At 37.3% G+C, this 19,720-nt stretch overlaps 1 protein-coding gene across 4 annotated transcripts in view; it reads right to left on the reverse strand.

Moving 5' to 3' along the window:
- Positions 1-2,530: 2,530 nt before the first annotated feature.
- The window catches only part of HOOK3 (hook microtubule tethering protein 3), a 121,027-nt gene continuing 103,837 nt past the window's right edge, over positions 2,531-19,720 (reverse strand). For 2 of the 4 annotated variants that reach the window (XM_064272760.1, XM_064272762.1), the window contains exons 20-23: positions 17,702-17,806; positions 17,479-17,550; positions 12,253-12,389; positions 2,531-3,429 (exon numbers count right to left, since the gene is read on the reverse strand). In XM_064272760.1, the coding sequence (XP_064128830.1) occupies positions 3,405-3,429; positions 12,253-12,389; positions 17,479-17,550; positions 17,702-17,806 (339 nt within the window). In that variant the 3' untranslated portion in view covers positions 2,531-3,404. Of the gene's footprint in view, positions 12,390-17,478; positions 17,551-17,701; positions 17,807-19,720 lie in introns of all 4 variants that reach the window. The other 2 variants (XM_064272761.1, XM_010592418.3) reach the window with 2 other exon arrangements.

Below are 19,720 nucleotides of genomic sequence, written 5' to 3' on the forward strand. Positions count from 1 at the left end.
CAAAGCACTGTCTCCCAGAACCAAGGGCTCACTAATATACAGTACAAGGGAAGTTATATACATTCATTAAACTCCTGGGAAATAGCATGCATATTTAAAAGAAGGTCTGGGCTAACACTTAGCACCCAAGTGAGTGTCGGACCTCTCCCTTCTAAGTTGGGTCCCGCTTTTATCTGGTGACTATGTTTGGCATTTTTAGTTCCTTGACACGAGTTTCTTGGTTCCTAGGCAGGATTCATTAGGGGATGGGGAAGTCCAGCAGTCAACCAAATTGTTTCTGCACTTGCATGGGATTCTGGTTTTAGTGGGTTTGCCTGAAAAACAATCCGAAGAGGAAGCATTAAGGGAAATCTGGTTGCTTATCGTTTAAAATTTAGCCTCCGGGTTGAGATACTGGTTTCCCTGCGTCCAGCCTATGCCATATCTTGTTTGCTTTGGGATTTTTACAGCCTCTGTTCACAGGAGGGTTAATTTTACTTCAGGCCCTCAGACCTGTCTCAATTCCTCCATTGAAAAGCAGAGTGTATTGTCAGTCCCTTGAATCTGGCCTTGCCTGGGACTGTTTTGACAAACAGAAGTAATGTGTAGCTTCTGAGGCTAGATCATAAGCTTTGAAGCTTTCAGCTGGGTCTCTCAGAACACTTGCTCTGGGGGAAGCTAGCTGCCATGTAATAAATCCAGCTACCCTGTTGGGCGAGAGCGGCCTGATCAGCCCACAGGTGTTCCATCTATATCAGTGTGGGTGCCAGACTTGTGAAAAAAAAAAAAAAAGCCTTCAGATGACTTTAGGCTCAGCCACCATTTGATTGCAATGAAATGAGGGACCCCAAATGAGAACAGCTGAGCTTGTGAGAGACTGCTGTGAGAGAAAACATATTGTTTGAAGTCACTAAATTTTGGACAGAATTGTGACACAGCAACAGATAACCAGAACCGAAGCATAAGAACCCTTAAGGCAAACTGGTAGGCCTTCAGCCAGGTGAGATTTCTATTTGGCAATTTTTCTGTGTTGTGCTCCATTCGATCATACAAATCTTTGAAGGCAAAAACATTCTTTTGATTTAATTTTGTGATTCAACCTACCTTCTTATTCCCTTCCCCTTCACGTCAAAATTAAGTATCTAGGCCAAACACTCAATAAATGCTAAACTTAATGTGTTGTCATCCATGTTAATGAATGAATTATAGGGCTTTGAGATGGTTGGGTCAGGTTCTAACTCCCGTTGAGAATTTTGAGTTTTTAACAAGTTCCCTGCTGAGAATTTGCACTTCCACCTCAGATATACTAAATCAAAATCTACATTTTAACAATGCAAATTCTTAGCCAGGGGTTCAAATCTGATGGAACTGGTTCTAAGCCCTGGAAAGATGAAAACATTTATCTTCTGATATTAAAATGTTAACTAATTGTTTGATTAAAATAATGGGCACTATTTTGGCTATGTGCGTCCTAGCTTTTTTTCTTTGTGCTAACTTCACTTTGCAATTACCTAGCTGATTATTTTAATCGAATCAATTTCTACACTGTTACTATCACTTTACATTGCACTGAAGATACCATATTTCAATAATGTTTAGGGTAGAGGTGGGGAAAGGGTGAATTGTAAGGGTTTGCAAAGATAGGAAAATGGTTATTGCCTAAATATGAAACTTCAACAATAATGCTTTATATTATGAAATTAAGTTGCCAAAGCATGCAAACATGCTATCCTTTGTTCTTGCTGTGCTTACTGTCTATGGTAAAACTGATCATGTCAACATGATAACTTTAAGAGGACGTAGGTCATATTTAATGTTTATTCCTAAGAACTTTGGCCAACCAGCTCACAAACATGAAGTACTAACCTAAATCAATACAAAAGCTATCCTAGGTACTGGGGGTGGGGGGGGGGAGGGACTCAAAGAATATTCCTGATTTACAATAAATCAGTGGCCTAATCTTTAAATTGATAGGACACCATGGCAAGTGCCAAATACATGTGGATGAATGCTGTTAGACAATTATTAAATGTGTGCTTGTCACAGTTTAAGAGCAGAAAAAAAATCCAAGGTGAATTTTTATACAAGTCTTTATTTACAACTTGTTTAACAACTGTACACTTTTTGCAGCCTTGAAAACATTTTTGTACTTGAATGGGAAAATATAGTTTGACCAAACCTTAACTTTATTCTTCATATACATATACATATATTATATGCATATATATAAACACATACATATAATTAATACCATAACAAGTTGGCAGTTGTAAAATTAAAATGAATAAGTGATATCAAAAAGAAATACAATTTAACACTTCAAAAAATTAAAAATCCATTTTCTGGTGGTTTCTTAGACTTTATGTTTTTGTGATTTTAGTAAAATTACTTACGGAAGTGCTCTAACAAGTCATTCACCTTATATCAACAGTAAGACAGTGAGAAAATACGCCAATTTCAGCACATAGCAAATGGCAGGTAAATTCAGCAAATAGGTGGAAAATGCTTGGATTCCGTTATGCACAATGTTGCCAAATCTGTACTGATTCCATTTGTGAAGTGAAAATTTTTGATATGGACATCTTTTTTTTTTTTTTTTTAGATTATAACTACAAACAATGAAGCTGTAAACTCAATAGTCAACCAGAAATAAGAATATGCCTACCTAGCATTATGCTTTTTTGCAAAGGCTAAAATGCATGGTGGATAACTATAATGTCAAATATTAAACTAACAACAATTCACAGAGCAATATGTAATACTTAAGACATGAGTATAAGGCTTTAGAGCGGGTGCTGTAATTAATACAACCCCAACCCCAATGTCGTAAGGTGTTTTCCAGCTCATCTGAAAAGTTTTAAAACTATTCTGGGGAGAGGGGAGAAAAAAAGCTGCTTTCTAACCCCAAATTTTTGATTAATCCAAATAAGGCAAATTATCAAATTATTAGGTATGTTTGCATTTTACCATTTCATGACACAAGCAAAAATTGGATGTTACAAATGGTGGGCAACTGTCAAAACATGAAAAAACTGCAAAACAAGATCAATGTGTACAAAGCATTCTGAACTATACAGAACCTGTAAACAGCAAAGTTAGTGACGGCAAAGCATTTTAGTGCTAAATAACTAGGGCTATCAAAAAACAAAAAACAGAAAAACAGACTACTACTAAAAAGGTTAAAAGGCCCCAAATCATTGACTGACATTAGTATACAGTCATTTTCTGTATTTATACTAAAATGCTATTTCTTATTTCAAGCATACTGAAAATTTCCCTTAACTAAGATGAGTCTCTATAGAACACATACTGAATTAGGTCACCAAGGAAAAAAGAATAAATAAAAGGAACTCAGATCACACCACTTACGAGTCTGGACTTGAACTACAATAAGAATTTCATCATAACTTGCTTGGAATTTGACTCTACTGGATCAAGTTGGTTGCTTGACTGAAACAATTTAAAAAGAGGAAAAAGCATCATGACTTGCTAATAGGATAGTTTTAACTAAGCACCAAGCTGACTCAAGATTATGATTAGTCCCTTATTTTCATTAAAAAATTCAGTAAAGATCCTTTTAGTTAAGTAACAGACCAATTAACATAGATTAAGAAATGTTTTCATTAACCACAACAGTAAATATTAACTACGCTGGAATATTTGATTTGATTCATAATCCAAGTTAATAAAAGCCGGAAGCTATAAAGAAAAACAAATTATTTGGATCTTGGTGTACCTTTGGGGTGGAAGATGATCAAATGTGACTTTAGAGAGAAATGTTTCAAGGTACAGAAGAAAAAAAATTGTTAGCAATTTTCATTAGATTTATATAGATCTAAATGTAAGAATATGATGAAGCTGATCAATTTTGATTTGAAAATAAATTAGCATTCATTAGTCCCTACTTGATGTTAGACAACTATATAGTTAATATTTAAAATAAGAGTACCTTAAGAAAACTGAAGATACTAATGATTTATGAAATGATGTAAATATATAACCTGAAAAATAAAGTGCTGAGAATGTGTTTTTTAAAAATATTGAAAACTTGCTTTAGAGAGTGGGGTTTTGATTTTTCCAAGATCTTAAAAAGAGTCATTATTAATGTCTGTAAGAAAAATAGCTTTCTTCAACCACGGTGGTAAAATCTAAGAGTTATAGGTTAACTGATTGCCTTTATTTTTTCCTTATTTTCTCTTTGGGTGTAACAGCAGGGTCAAATAGCATTTTCTTAATGGTCGAATATTCTGTATCTGTGCTGTCCAATATGGTAACCACTATTCACATATGGCTACAGAGTACTAGAAAATGGCTAGTTAGACTGATGACTGAATTCTTAATTGGATTTAATTTAATTATAATTAAATTTCAACGGTCACATGTAGCTAGTGGCTATTGAATTCCACAAGGCAGGCCTTGAATTTACTCCAGTCCAGAATAACAGGAAGTTAAATGGAAAATTGGCAGTTGCTGAGTAATGCAAATAGGTAACACACTCAGCTGCTAACTGAAAGGTTGGAGGATTGAGTATACCCACAAGCACCTCAGAAGAATGGCATCGAGATCCCTAGGGAGCATAGTTCTACACTGACACACACAGGGTCACCAGGAGTCACAGGAGACTTGATGGCAACTGGTAATGGAAGAGTAAGACATTTAGGAGGGTTCTTAACCCAAAAGCATAGACCCGATTTTCTTTGAACTTTAGTTTCATTCATCCATTCAACAATTAATTAGATGAAGATATCTAAAACATATTTTGTCCTTAAGTGTATGTGTGTGCATGCATGTGTGTAAGTGTATTCAGTTTTTTTACTTTGGGAAGATGAAAACCGCTCTTTGCCTTAAAGGTCATAGTTTCGACTTCTCTGTTTCAGCATTGCTATCTTCTAGGTGACCTGCATAAACAAAGTAAATAGGTGGTAATGCTTTTTTTCACATATAAAAGCATTTTTCTCAGCTAAAAACAAAATAAAACTCTAAGAGAATGTTCTCATATGCAAATCTATTCTTTGGCAGTAATCACGTGTGCCAATGTTTATGTAGCAAATATTTCAGTCCTTTTTGACTATGATTTGAATATTAATATACTCAAGTTACAAAATGGAAGAATTCTGACCCCTGAAAAAATCCCTCAATAGAACAAGCTGAAAACTTTGCTATGTATGAACTTAAGAAAATGGTCACATTCATAAAGCATATCTGTTATAGCAGAACTAAGAACATTTATGTAGCACTCTGCCATCTTTCAGGTCTGCTTTTCCATCACCTGTCCCCTAACCATTTTCCAGACTCTCTGGCTTCACAGATGCTGGGACCTGGCTTTCTTTCTCTTGTGTTTCAGGTATGTGCAATGATGAAGAGACGACTGAAGTTAGAAACAGTGTAAATTTGTATTTTAGGAGACAGGCAAATCAAAGATAAGAATATCTTCTGACTAACCAGAAGATACTTTGATTTTTATTAATAAAACTCCAGAAAACAAAAATTTTCAAGGGTGTTTGAATTTGGGAGGAGCTGGCTTCATGAATATGACATTACAGAGGATTCTTACTCATGTGACATCAAAAAGCAATCAATGGCCCGCAGCCCTAATTTAGCTTCAAATAGATTTCTAGACTTACAACTTCAGACTCCTGACATTAGACAATCCGTGAAGAGTACAGAGCCCATTTATTTGGACAACCTTGGAAATTTTTCATAGTGAGTGTCCTAAAATAAAGAAAAGAATCCCAGTGGAAAAGATATTAATAGAAAATGTCACAGGAAGGTAGAAGTGGAGAGGGAAGATAATTATTTAATATTAGTAAAGTGCTTTGAATTTTGCGGTGAAGTATAAATAAGACATAAAAAAATGATTAGAATAGTAAATAATATTAAGACATTCATCTCTAATAGTGACACACAAAATAAACACTATAGAATGTATATAATCACTGCCTATAGGGTGATAAATACCTAAGAATAAACACATAAGGGCTCTTTTATTAACTTCACAATACAGTCACTAAATGAATTATTTTCCTTCATCAACTTAGAGAACCCTAAAGTGATAAGCCCTGCTTGGGAAGTCTCCTGCATATATTAAAGCCTCAGCATACTTTGGCAGTTTTCTTTTATTCAATTTGAGGTTGCATTTCTCATATTTAGTTCTTCCTTTAAGCTCTAAGTAGATATAATTCAGGCTACTTTTTTTTTTTTTTACTCAATAGCCAATGAGCCTAAAATCTTGAAGCCATGGACCTTCTCTAATGATTTATCTTCAGGCTCTAAGAATTTAGACTCAGAGCCTGGTGGTGACGTATTAGGTTCATAAAAGTTCTCCTTCAAAATACTTAAAAAATATGTCTACTTTTGCCTTCACTGTAAACCAAACTTTGCGTGGGCCTACTGTGTGTAATTAGGGGGAGGTAAAATTGAGCCTATGACTTGGAAACTAGATGAAGCGGCAGACCTAGTTAGCTCTTAGGAAGTTGGTTGTGATTTTCAGCTATCACAGATTTCTTCTCATCTCATCATAGGCTCCTCAATGGCCTAAAATCACTATTTTAGATTTGGTAATTCGTTAACATTCTCAAAATGAAAATAGATGCTTTCCCCTCCACTAATATACATATGCAGTTAATATTGTGTGCCTAGCTCATGTTCACTGAGAGGAGGAGCAATGAGAAAATTAATTATATTTTTGTCTATTCTTTTTATCGGCTGATCGTGCAATAAAGACAGAAAATTTTACATAAACGATGACCTTTAGGCACATTTGTTAAAGTGTGAGTTTGAATTGTGTGAATCTTTCCATCTGCCTAGGTAGGTGTTTATAATTAGGCCATGTCTTATCCTGATAATCCATTCTACTCCCTAGGAATGGATTTCCCTTAACAAACTTCTGTTACGTCCTTAGATTTCTAGCCTCACTTTACAGCATACAAACCTAATCTTACAGAATATTGTTGGAAAATCTAAGAAAGCAGAAAAATCATGAAAAGAGACATCAAGTGATGCCTGAGATGTAATTGTTAGGAAACATTTATAGACCCCCACAATTACCAAACTCATATGCTTGCCGTAATTAGGTCCAAGACTCTGTTTCTTAAATAAACTCTTGTCCCTTCCCGAACAGTTTAGTGTAATGGGAAGGATCTGAGGATGTTGGTATTTCAAGACAACATTAAATACAAATTTTACGAGTTTTCATATTCATAAAGATAATACATGTGAACCATATTGCTAAAAAAAATAATTAAAAGGCTGTTTAAAAATAAAAGAATCAGTATACACTTTCTAAAAACAAAATAAATGCTTTAAAAAAGATGGATGCCATCACATTTGTGCTGTCCTTCATTTTATAAAAAGGAAACTAAATATTAACACTTCTGTAACCTTGGAGGGTGGGGAAGAGGAGAAATTATCTGTGACTGGCGTATTATTTATGTTTTTTAAGCTTTTGAGAACTGAACAGCTGAAATTGAACAACGAAACATCTTCAAAATTTTCAATAAAAGGAACGTACACCAATTATTATTTAAATATGCTTTATAGAAAGTAAAAAATTGGATGACAGATACATTGAGAATAACCTTCCTCATATAAAAACCTTCACGGTATAAAATATTCCAACCACTATAGTTACAAAGAATAAGCTTTGAAACCTCCTTTTAAATGTAATGAAACTGGGTTGAACAACTACAAAAATAAGCTACCATTTTGACAGTTGGGACTGCAGTAAAAGAGATTTTTTTTTTTTTTTGCATGGAAAACCCTTTTAATTTATAAAAAAGGGAAAAATTAACAACATGCTAAAATAATTTTCAAAGATTTGGATATGCCATTGTATTTTGTTCAGTACATTCTCTTATCCTACTTTAGGATATAACATAGGCTTTACTGTGAAGAGGTATAATGCTCTCTAGGTTCAACTGCCATTTCTAGGCAAAGAGCCCCTTCATAATCTAAGGAGAAAAAGTAAAAATATTCTTCCATAGTTGAATGAATACACAACAAAAAGCATTTTGTCTTCATGTTATTTTGTCCTTAGCCAAAAGCCAGATGCCAAGCACTTTCCTGCCACTTTAGGATCAAACATGGTCTTACCCACACGGCTGTAAGCTAGCTAGGTTTGTCTCTACTAGCTGTGGGTCGTGGGTGCTTTCTTAGATAAATTTGATGTTTCAGCTGGGGAGAGCTGGAACATTCCTGAGTCTGAATCTGGGCAACTGGATATTAAATGCAGAGAGTTAAAGAGAATTCTAAAAAATTTAGATTTTTTTTTTTGTTTCAAAATAATTCTTATATTAAAATAAGATTTTCAAGTTTTTAACAAGGTATTATCGTTAAAACAATCGATGAATCCTCGTCTGAGATACTAATATTTCATATCATTTAATTAACAAGGTAAAGCAAACTGTTATTGAAAAGAAATGCAAATAAAGTAGCTCAAATAAAATGTGTCTACAGTCTAATTCATCTTTCATTCAACAATCACTTAGTGCTGATGTATTTTCACAGTGTGGATTTTCATTCATTTGCAAGGACTAATGAAACATATAGGCTGACATTTCTGACTGGATAATATTAGCTTAATTTTGTACAACTGAGCTTTTATTCATCACATAAATAAAACAATAAAACCTCAAGAAAATTACAGCCTACAATAGTATCCTTATTATAGTCTAACCATCCCATTAAGCCAATTTTACTAGGCTGGGGATATCTCATAGAAATAATTCAATCTTGATAAATCTTGGAACATAGGTCCTTTATTTAGGGACTTCTTTTTCTTGGTTATCATCAAGTAATTAGACAAATGGTAAAAAGATATGACCAAGCTTTTGAAAATTCTTTTAAAATATGTTCAAATGTATTATTTAGTCTTCTTTTAAATGTGGTTAACTACTGTATTTGCTGGGGTATTTTTTCCCCATTAACAAACATCTGAAATACACACTGCAGAACAGAAATGCTATGCTTTAATGTTCTTTAGTTGTTTAGTCTGTATTTTCTTACCCTGGTTATTACAATGAAAACAGCTAGTGCTTCCTGTGTATGAGAATTTGGACACTGTAGTGATGGCTCACCCCAGCCAAATGCAGCAACACTGTCCTTATTTCACGGCTGATGTCATGAGCAGCTCCACTGTACAAGCAAGCTGTGGCTTCATACACACATGAGGAGTTCATGAACATATCGCATGGCACAGCTCACGTCTACATAAAGCTCTAACGTCTTTTAACTTCCACATAGTCCATGCATCGTCACAAACCTCCTGAGAAATTAGTAATCATCACTGGAACCCTGGTGGCACAATGGTGAAACACTTGCCAGCTAACTGCTAACTGAAAGGTTGGTGTTTCGAACCCACCAGCTGCTCTGTGGGAGAAAAGATCTGGTGACCTTCAAAAAGGTTACAGCCTAGGAAACCCTGTGGGGCAGTCCTACTCTGTCCTATAGGGTCACTATGACTTGAGGGCACACAACAACAATTGGAGAAATAGAAGTATCATGAATCTTGTCCAAAGCTGGATAAGGGAAACAGGGTTGTCACTGTTACAGTTAAGTTTTATTTTTGGCTTTCTGACACATAAAGTATACTCAGATCCTATTTCTTACAAAAACTCCCCTTTTTTGACATCAAATACTTTTTAGAAATATAATTTCTTCTATGCAACGATATACTAAGTTTAAAGGTAAAGGAGTGAAAGTTACAAATATAAAAACCAGGATAATAGCATGCAACAGATGCTGAAGAAAAATCAAAACTAAAATTTCCTTCTAAAAGCGTGGCACCTTTCCAATCCATTAGGAGAAATACCACCGTGTAGATGTGTGAGTAGGTGAGAGACCAGGACAGAAGCAGTAAACAGAAGTAAAATGAAAAACTCTTATCTCTTGGAATGTGATCCATTTAACAAACAGTTCACGGGCTCTTTTATTTTCATTCATCTTAATCTGTGGGTATAATTTCCCCATAATTTTAATTTGATCAAGGTTAGTGTTCGGGACCTGTTTTAAAATACTTAAATTCTTATGTTATTTATGGAATAAAGAGGGTCAGAACCATCATAAATAAATAGTTTTCAATCTTTTCTTGGAAAACCTTTATATGTTGATTAGGTTTGCTTGGCCTTCTGAACCCCACAATGCATTTGACTCACGCGGCTCTCTCTATATTGTAATTCTTGCTGCATAAATTTACGGTCTTATCAGACAGAAGTGTAGGTATTGCATTAGACTTCTGTATTTAATGTAAAAAAATTAGCACAATCCATGGAGTCATTTCTGTATATATTCAAATACCTTTTTCTTCAAGTATGCTTTTTGAGGAAAAAAGAAAATACTACTAATACTTAGGTCAACTCTTTTCTTAATAAAAAAATAAAAATTTAAAATCAAACGATTGGATATAGTTTTTGAAAATTCTTAACCACATTTAGCTTGACTTAAAGTTACTTATTTGGAAACCCTGGTGGCGTAGTGGTTAAGTGCTATGGCTCCTAACCAAAAGGTCGGCAGTTTGAATCCACCAGGCGCTCCTTGGAAACCTTCTGGGGCCGTTCTACTCTGTCCTATAGGTCACTATGAGTTGGAACTGACTTGATGCCAATGGGTTTTTTTTTTCATTTATATTTAATATACATAACTAAATGCAACCTTAATTTCCAAATAGCCAGTGCGTGAAATAAAATTCTCTTATTAGGTGACCTAGCTCAAAAAAAAAAAAAACCAACCTAATTTCAGGAATTTTTTGCTTTTACTAAATAGGCTATGGTTCAAGAAAATGATTGGAGGGGAACTTAATATAATCTGGGACTGAATACTTAAGTCAATATGGAAAATCAGGTAGAAGGCAATACAGTTTCAAATGAATGATATTTCACATTTTTACAGCACCTTACATATTCAAAGTGCTTTACAATCATTAATTGACAGGTTAACTGGTAGCCCAGTGGTTAAGAGCTAACCAAAAGGTTGGCAGTTCGAAGCCACCAGCTGCTCCCTGGAAATCCTATGGGGCAGTTCTACTCTGTCCTATAGTGTTGCTATGAGTTGGAATCAACTCAACGACAATGGATATATATATTTGTGGTTTACAATCCCTCAACATATATAAGCACTTTTGAGTCAACAAAATTACCCAAGAGAAGCTATTCAGTAATAAATTCAAGGTCTAATAGATCGAATTAAGGAAAAACGTGAAAGAGGCCTGTCATAAAATATCACATACAAGAAATCATTTATCTTACTGACTGATATTAAGATGGTAAATATTAGGAATTATTTAGAAATGAAAGAGTTTATATTAAAGAATAAGTAAAACACATGAGGCACAAGTCAATAAGGAAATTGCTCACAAAGTAAGGCTACCTATTACTTGTAAATATATGAAAAATAAATCTTTTAGATGTAGGGGGTGACGAAATTATAAATGTCAGACACATTGTTAGAATTTGATCCTAAGTTACTGTGATATTCCAAAGCAAAGAAAAAAAAAAATTAATGCACTGCCTGATTTTATCTTCTATAATTTCCCCCAAATAAACTCACCAATGCATTCACTTCTGCCAGCAAACAATATAGCAGGAAATAATGAAATTCTATTCATTTGTGTTTTAAAAATAGTCTCCATATCTTTGGACAAATTCACTTTCCTATAAAACTGTGGAAACTCATTCTTTCCCCTGTAAATAGTTATATCAGGTGCCTTACGTGAGATTTGCTAGCCTCTGCCAATGTATTTACGTCTCTGCAAAAAGTGCCCTTTGCCAACCGTTTCACATAGTAAATATGCAAGTTACCTGAAGTGCATCTTGAAAACCATTTAAAACACAGATTAATACATCATAAAAAGATGGAACTCCCTTTAAACAAAGACATTCTTACAAAGCATGGTAACACCGAGGCACAATAAACAATATAAATTGTATATCAATTATTGGCAGAAAATTTAATTCATTACAAAGCCTACATCATTGGGGAAGAGGATATTTTCATACAAAGAAAAGTATTACACTATTATACAACACTTTTAATTGAGCATTTAAAAAATTTTGGCACATTGAAAGGAACTGAAAGGACTACAAAATAAAGGACAGAGAAACTAAAACATTATAGATACAGGAGAGAGAAAAAGTCCTCAAATGAGAAACAACTAAATATTAACATAGAATGGAGACAAAAAAAAAAAAAGCTGGCTGAATTTCCTGAAATGTTGTTATATGTAACAGAAGTATGCTTTGATGCGGGTTGCTTTTATCTGTAATGGCAAGACTTCTCTACCTTGCTGTGGCTGGTTGAACATGGCCAGGATAAGATCTTCTTGTGCTGGTTGCTTGTCTTTGCCTAGCCAGAAATGACTGCCCTGAACCTGTACTAGCAAGTCTATCTTCAGCCGCCTTTTTATGCAGAGTCATTCCCTATAATGTAGAAAAAAATTAATCAATAAAAAAATAGAGGAATACGCTCTCGCTAAAGAAAATTTCGCCATGCAGAATTTGTTACTTTGCTTAAGGTTGAATTAGGGATATTAATTCTTTTCATTCTAGATTGAAATCTTATCTTGTAGAGGCATTCAGTCCAGCAATTAGGTACAAATTTTCCTTTGGAAAATTAAGGCTTCATTTTCTGAATTTACAATAACCAAAACAATAGGTAATGAAGAAAGATTTTTTTTTTTTGTAATACATTAACCATATATTCGATCATGCTTCCCTTCTAAATCGAATGTAGAAAGTTGATTTTCCAAGAGAAAAAGTAAAGTTGATTAGTGGCAGTTGATTCACATGACAATTTGGAAATCACAGGGTTTATCTGGAATGGAAAAACACAAACGCACTTGTTTCTTAACGTGGAAAGCCACGCAACATATAATACGTACCCTCATGCCATTTTTCTTTACTTCTGGCAGACCTGTATTCTCAAACAAGTTAAGAAAAGTTCCTGAAGGCCCACAAGAGAGGGTCCAAATGAGATACAGGAGTCTTTCTTGAAGACAGGTGAAACATCAAGTATTAGCTTAGGAGGGGGAGGAGCCACAACTGCTGAGCCTATAGTAACAGGAGGGAGGAAACCTCAAGGTGCCCTCTGAACTTGGAGGAATAATGATGACAATAATAATATAATCAAAAGCAAGTCTGTGAGTAGATCAGGAAAAAAGTTGTTTCAGTACTCATTCAATAAGCTAGTTAAGATCCCAAGACAAAGAAACATTCAGATCTAACAACTGCTGTTTAATCTCACAAACAATTGGATACAAGTTATCTGACTGGAGGAAGAGGAAGTTGGCAACCGAAAGAAATAAATAAGGAGACAAAAGGACAGTCAGGTAGGTAAGGCCAAATTTTATAAAAAGTGACACAGCTTTCCTAGAAAGAACTGTACAATGCACAGAAGATAAGGGACTAAAAGATAAATCTTGCTATCACTAGTTAGCTTCTAGGGAACACTGGTTGTGGCTTTCTTAGGCTGGGTTCTCTAGGGAAGCATTTATCTATATATATTTATCTCAAAGAAATGGCTCACAGAGTTGTAGAGACTGGCAAGTCTCAAGTCTGAGGGTCAGGTTTTAGCTTGGAGGCTTCTCTTGACTGACACAGTTGCAGGGGCTGCCAAACCCAAGTTCGGCAGGTAAGCTGGCATGCTGCTGGCTCACAGGCTGCAGAGGCTGATGAATCCTAAGTTCGGTAGGCAATATGGCAGGCCACCGGCTGAAGTCCCAAGAACCAGAGGTCAGATGATGAGCCACACGCAAGATCCAGAGTCAACAAAAGCCAGTGAGATTTGCCAGACGTCCATAAATATTGGATGAAGCCACAGACCTGAGGAAACTTCCCATACAATTGACTGGCTGATCACATCAGATCACATCATGCAGGATGACTATGTTATTACATAAATATCAAACCACTGAGAATCATGGCCCAGCCAAGTTGACACATGACCTTAGCCATCACAGTCCACCCCTTGTCAACTTGGCACCTGTATACATCTCCTTAGACCACACACAATCTCTAAAAAAAGACAATTACAAAGTCATACTTGCACCTAACATGACACAAGATGTGTATAACCGAAAAGGTTCTAGCCCAATTTACATCTTGTATTTTATAAGTAAACAAAAATATTTGATGCACACATACAAGGAAGAAATACCCATAACAATTAGAGTCTTCATTTCTGCACATGGTCAAACAGTTGTAACTGGTATTTAGGACTACTTTTTTCCACCACGCACTCCATATTTCCTTTACCCTCAGCAAGCACCTCAGCTGGTCATGGTTCTTTGTCTGGTGGAGTGGCCCAAACCTTTATTCCTGAAGGGTCTGGGCCATTAGTAAGCATGTTGGAACTGGGCTATTGTAGTTTTCCATTGATTTTAATCACAGGGCATGACAGACTAAGAAATGCTATAAGGGATCTCCTGTATTCCAGACTTTGCCTCCATTATGCAACACCAATTCAATTTCCCCTTGATAGTCAGGATCAATCATAACAGTCAGTATGGTAACTCCCTTCTTTGCCTGTTGATGCAGACGCATTAGGAGTCCAAAGTGGCTGGGTGGCACTTTTAACTTCCAGTTCAATGGAATCCATGTTGTCTCTCAGGTGGGAGCATTCTTCCCTTTGGAACTAAGACCTCTACACTCAGAGAGCGTAGGGTCACGGGGGCAGGAAGCAAAAATTTTACGAGTGGGTCACTAGGGGTAATAGTGATTGGTTCTACTCTCATTTCCGCCCCTTCATTCCTGGAACGGTGAAGCCTGGCTATGGGGGAAACAGCATCATATACTGGATTCTGGTTTAGAGCATATACAGCCTCCTGGAGAACACCGCCCCAATCTCACAAAGTATCGTTACCTAGCTGGCACCGTAACTGCATCTTTAGAGGGCCATTCTATCGTTCTATCAAGGGAGCTGCTTCAGGATGACGGGGAACATGGTGCGACCAGTGAATTCCATGAGCATGGGCCCACTGTCGCACTTCATTTACTGTGAAGTGAGTCCCTTGATCCGAGGCAATGCTGTGTGGGATACCATGACGGTGCATAAGGCATTCCGTGAGCCCACAGATGGTGATTTTGGCAGAAGCATTGTATACAGGCAAAGCAGATCTGTACCCAGAGTAAATGCCTATTCCTGTGAGAATGAAATGATGCCTCTTCCATGATGGAAAATGTCCAATGTAATCAACCTGCCACCAGCTTGCTGGCAGATCACCTCAAGAAATGGTACCATTTCCAGGACTCAGTGTTGGTCTCTGCTGTTGGCAGACTGGGTACTCAGCAGCGGCTGTAGCCAAGTCAGCTTTGGTGAGTGGGTGTTCATGTTGCTGAGCCCATGCATAACCTCCATCCCTGCCACCATGGCCACTTTGTTCATGAGCCCGTTGGGCAATGCCGGGAGTGTTGGAAAAAGAAGACGATTGCTTTAAACAGAATGCATCACTCTATCCACTTGATTGTTGAAATGCTCCTCTGCTGAGCTCACCCTTTGGTGAGGATTCACATGAGACACAAGTATCTTCACTTTTGTGGCCTATTCAGAGAAGTCCATCCACGTAACTCTTCTGTATACCTCCATGTCACAATTTTCCTATCATGTTCATAAACAACTCCCCATAAAGCCATTGGTGCAGACTGGGAGAAGGCAGGTAATGTGACAGGAGAGCAGACCATGGGCATCGGAACCACTTCCTCACACAACTTACTTGTACCTTCAGGTCCTGCTCACACCCAATCTCGTATATACCACTTCCATTTAATGATGGAGTGCTGCTGTGCATGTCCGTCTTTATGACTTTGTGGGTCAGACAACACACAGTTCATGATGGGCAACTCAGGCTGCATGGTGACTTGGTATTCCATGGTTGGGCGTTCAGTCTCTACTAAGGTCCAGTAACAAGCCAAAAGCTGTTTCTCAAAAGGCGAGTAGTTATCTACAGAGGATACCAGGGCTTTGCTCCAAAATCCTTAGGGTCTGTGCTGTGATTCACCAATAGGGGCCTGCCAAGGGCTCCAAAGAGCATCTCCATCTGCCACTGACACTTCAAGCATCATTGAATTAGCCGGATCATGTGGCCCAAACGGCAGAGTAGCTTGCACAGCAGCCTGAACCTGTTGGAGAGCCTTCTCTTGTTTTGGGCCCCCCTCAAAATTGGTAGCTTTTCAAGTCACTTAACAAATAGGCCTGAGTAGCACACCCAAATGAGGGATATATTGCCTCCAAAATCCAAAGACACCTACCAGGCATTGTGCCTGTTTTTAGTTATAGGAAGGGCCAGATGTAACAACTTATCCTTCACTTTAGGAGGAATGTCTCATCACGCCCCACATCACTGGACTCCTAGAAATTTCACTGAGGTGGAAGGTGCCTGAAGTTTTGTGGGATTAATTTCCTACCCTCTAGCATGCAAATAGGGTCGCCATGAGTCGGAATCGACTTGATGGAACTGGGTTTGGTTTTTTTGGTTTTAGCATGCAAATATTTTACTGCTAAGTCCAGGGTCCTTGATACTTCTTCCTTACTAGGTCCAAGCAGCCTAATGTCATGAATGTAAAGAAGCAGTATAATGTCTTGTGGAGGGAAATGCAATCAAGGTCCCTGCAGACTAAATTATGACATAGGGCTGGAGTGTAGATAAACTCCTGAGGTAGGACAGTGAAGGTGTACAGATGGCCTTGCCAGCTGAAGGTAAGTTGCTTCTGGTGTTCCTTCGAAACCAGAATAGAGAAAAAGGCATAGTCCAGGTCAACGCCTGCATAGCAGGTACCAGAAGATGTATTAATTTGCTCAAGCAATGAAACCACATCTGCAATAGCAGCTGCTGCTGGAGTTACCACCTCGTTAAGTTTTTGATAATCCACGCCATTCTACAAGATCCATCTGTTTTTTGCACAAGCCAAATAGGCGAGTCGAATGGGGATGTGGTGGGACTCACTATCCCTGTGTCCTTCAAAATCTCATTACTCATGTCTAGAAAATCTAATTGAAGCCTAGAATATTGGTAAGCATTTGTTTTTCCCTGTAATATACTTAAAGTTTTTTCTGTTGGAATATTCAATTTCAAAACCGTTAGGGATTCACAGTCTGACACTGCGAACCTTTTCCAGACCCTGTAAGATGGTTAAGCTATCCTCAGCGTAAGTACCACTCCTGCAAAGGATCCTGAAAGAGTCCCACAAAACAAAACCTACCACATCTGTGCTTAGGTATAAGTCTCTTTCCCATGGGATAAATGGCTCTGAGAGACAGAAATCAAACTAACATTTATGTTTCAACAAGTCAAACTAGAAATAACGATGTGTTCAGAATGTTCTAATCCTAGTTATGGTCATTCTCCTCTCTGCTTTTAGTCCAAAGGTCAGCATTAAGGTTTGGTTAGTGTGTGTTAGGATAGCAATTACATTCAGATTCATTCAGTCGAATTACTTCTATAATAAAAGGAACATAATAAACATTACACAGTCATCCAATTTTGCAATCTGTTTTGAAGTACTATTTTCTTACCATATTGTACCAGGCACTAACAATATATTTCTCTTCCATCTCTCTTTGATTCTTCGTTTTCTCATATTCTTTCTAAAAAAAAAAAGCACATGTAAAGATACAAAACAATTAAATATTTGTAAAATACTTACAATGCACTGCTTATATAGGATTGTGCAATACAGGAAAATTCCTATAAAACAAAGAATCAAAAAACATTTTATTGTATAGTGTAGTCAACTACCTCTAATGAATGGAACAGTCTGTCCCGTTCCTGGAGCTGATTTTTAAGAGCTTGTATTTCTGGTGCTGCTCCTTGATTCTGCTTAGGATCTAAAGTACGAATAACCTGTAAAAAGTAATAAATGAAAAAAATTAAAAGTCTTGAATTTAAAGGATATTATAACATCGAGAACCAAAAAATCAAACCCACTGCCGTCGAGTCAATTCCGACTCATAGCGACCCTATAGGACAGAGCTTCCATGGAGCGCCTGGCGGATTCGAACTGCCGACCTCTTGGTTAGCAGCCGTAGCACTTAACCACTACGCCGCCAGGGCTTTCACAACATCTAGGGAAGCAGTTACTAAAAAAAAAAAAAAAAAAAAAATCAAGGATAAAATGAGAATCAAAGGCTATTTTACGAGGAAACTTTAAAATTTTAAAGTATGGAATAATATTCCATTGTAGCTTTTTAATGTGAAATAGAATCAATTATAATAAGTAATTCTGAGTTAAAATTAATAAATAATACTAAAGCAGACACTACTGACAGCTGTTTATCCATTTTCCCTTCCTCATTAACAGAATGCTGAATTTGGTTAAGCTAGTCAGCTGCCTCTGAACAGACATGTACTTCAGGGAGTAGGTTTTGACTTGTTTACGCCTATCACTGCGGCCCCATCTCCTCTTCTGCCAGGGGTTTGGTTTAGGCATGGACATTTGATGCAATTCTGGCTGACCAACTACAGGTCTTTTGAGAAAGTTTTTTTTCCCAACACTTTTACTATCAAAATGTAGAAAATTTGAAAGAGGTAGACAAAACCTGTTTACTTTTAACACAGATTCACCAATTGCCACATTTGATTTCTCTCTCTCTACAGACATACACACACATAAACAGTTTTGTTTTGGGGACTATTTAAAAGTAAGGTACAGGCCTCTTGACACTGAACCCCTAAATACTTCAGCATGCATCTCCTTAGAATAAAGACAATCTCGTAAATAATCAAAATACCATTATTACCTATAAGAAAATGAACAGTTCTGTAAAATCATCATTTGGTCCCAATTCACACTTCCACAGTTGTGTCCAAAATGGCTTTTATAACTGACTCTCTCTACCCTAATCTAGTATCCAAAGGTTGTGTACTTGGCAGTGAGGTCCCTTTGGGCTCTTTTAAATTGGACCTGCAGCCTCCTCCATCTGCCACCACAAGCCCTGCTTATTTTTGTTTCTCACATATGGTGCAATGGTTCACTTTTGTGTGGCCTTTCTAGCCATGGTCTTATAGTTTTGTAACTCCCACCCAAGTGGTTTGGTGGGACTGTGCAAATAAGGTAAAAATTATGGCCCACCATGGGGATCGGTCAGTTTTGGCTAAAAAAAGAGCCAATTTCAGTGCAGAGAGGATCCCACCACCACCAAAAAAGAAGAGCCAGAAGCAGAGAGCACGTCCTTTGGACACAGGATCCCTGTGCTGAGAAGCTCCTGGAACCAAAGACCCAGAGAGAGAGAGAGGTGGCAAGAAATGGTGGCAGGAGAGACCGGAAGGAGACAGCACAGTGGGCTTCCTGACCCATGGAGCAAGACGGCTGAGTGCCTCTGGGAACTTATTGGTGGGGCTAAAAGTGCTTTCAACACTTGCCTGAGCAGGGCAGAGGCTGAGGGCCAGTGAGGCGTGCCTGTGAACACAGCTGGGAAGAGGCTGTCCTGATGGAAGAACAGTATGCTGAACACTCCTGAACCTGAATTGTAATCTGTTACTTCCCTAATAAACCCTATAATTGTGAGTTCTGTGTGGCCATTGCAACAATTTATCCAACCCAGCAGAGAAGTGGAGAGCGCTGTGGGAGGGATGGTTGGTATCAGAATTGGTAAAGATAGTGGAGAAGTAGAGAGAGGAGGCATGCCTGACCTCTACTGCATAGAAATCAGCCTTAGGCTGTTGATCTAGATTCTCTTTCTCCCTTATAAAGAGAGAAGGTCACACTCCACCCCCATGCTGTTTTGTACATCACAACATTGACGTTTTATCCCAAAC

Source organism: Loxodonta africana, chromosome 19 (genome assembly GCF_030014295.1).
Source record: "Loxodonta africana isolate mLoxAfr1 chromosome 19, mLoxAfr1.hap2, whole genome shotgun sequence".
Lineage (NCBI taxonomy): Eukaryota > Metazoa > Chordata > Mammalia > Proboscidea > Elephantidae > Loxodonta > Loxodonta africana.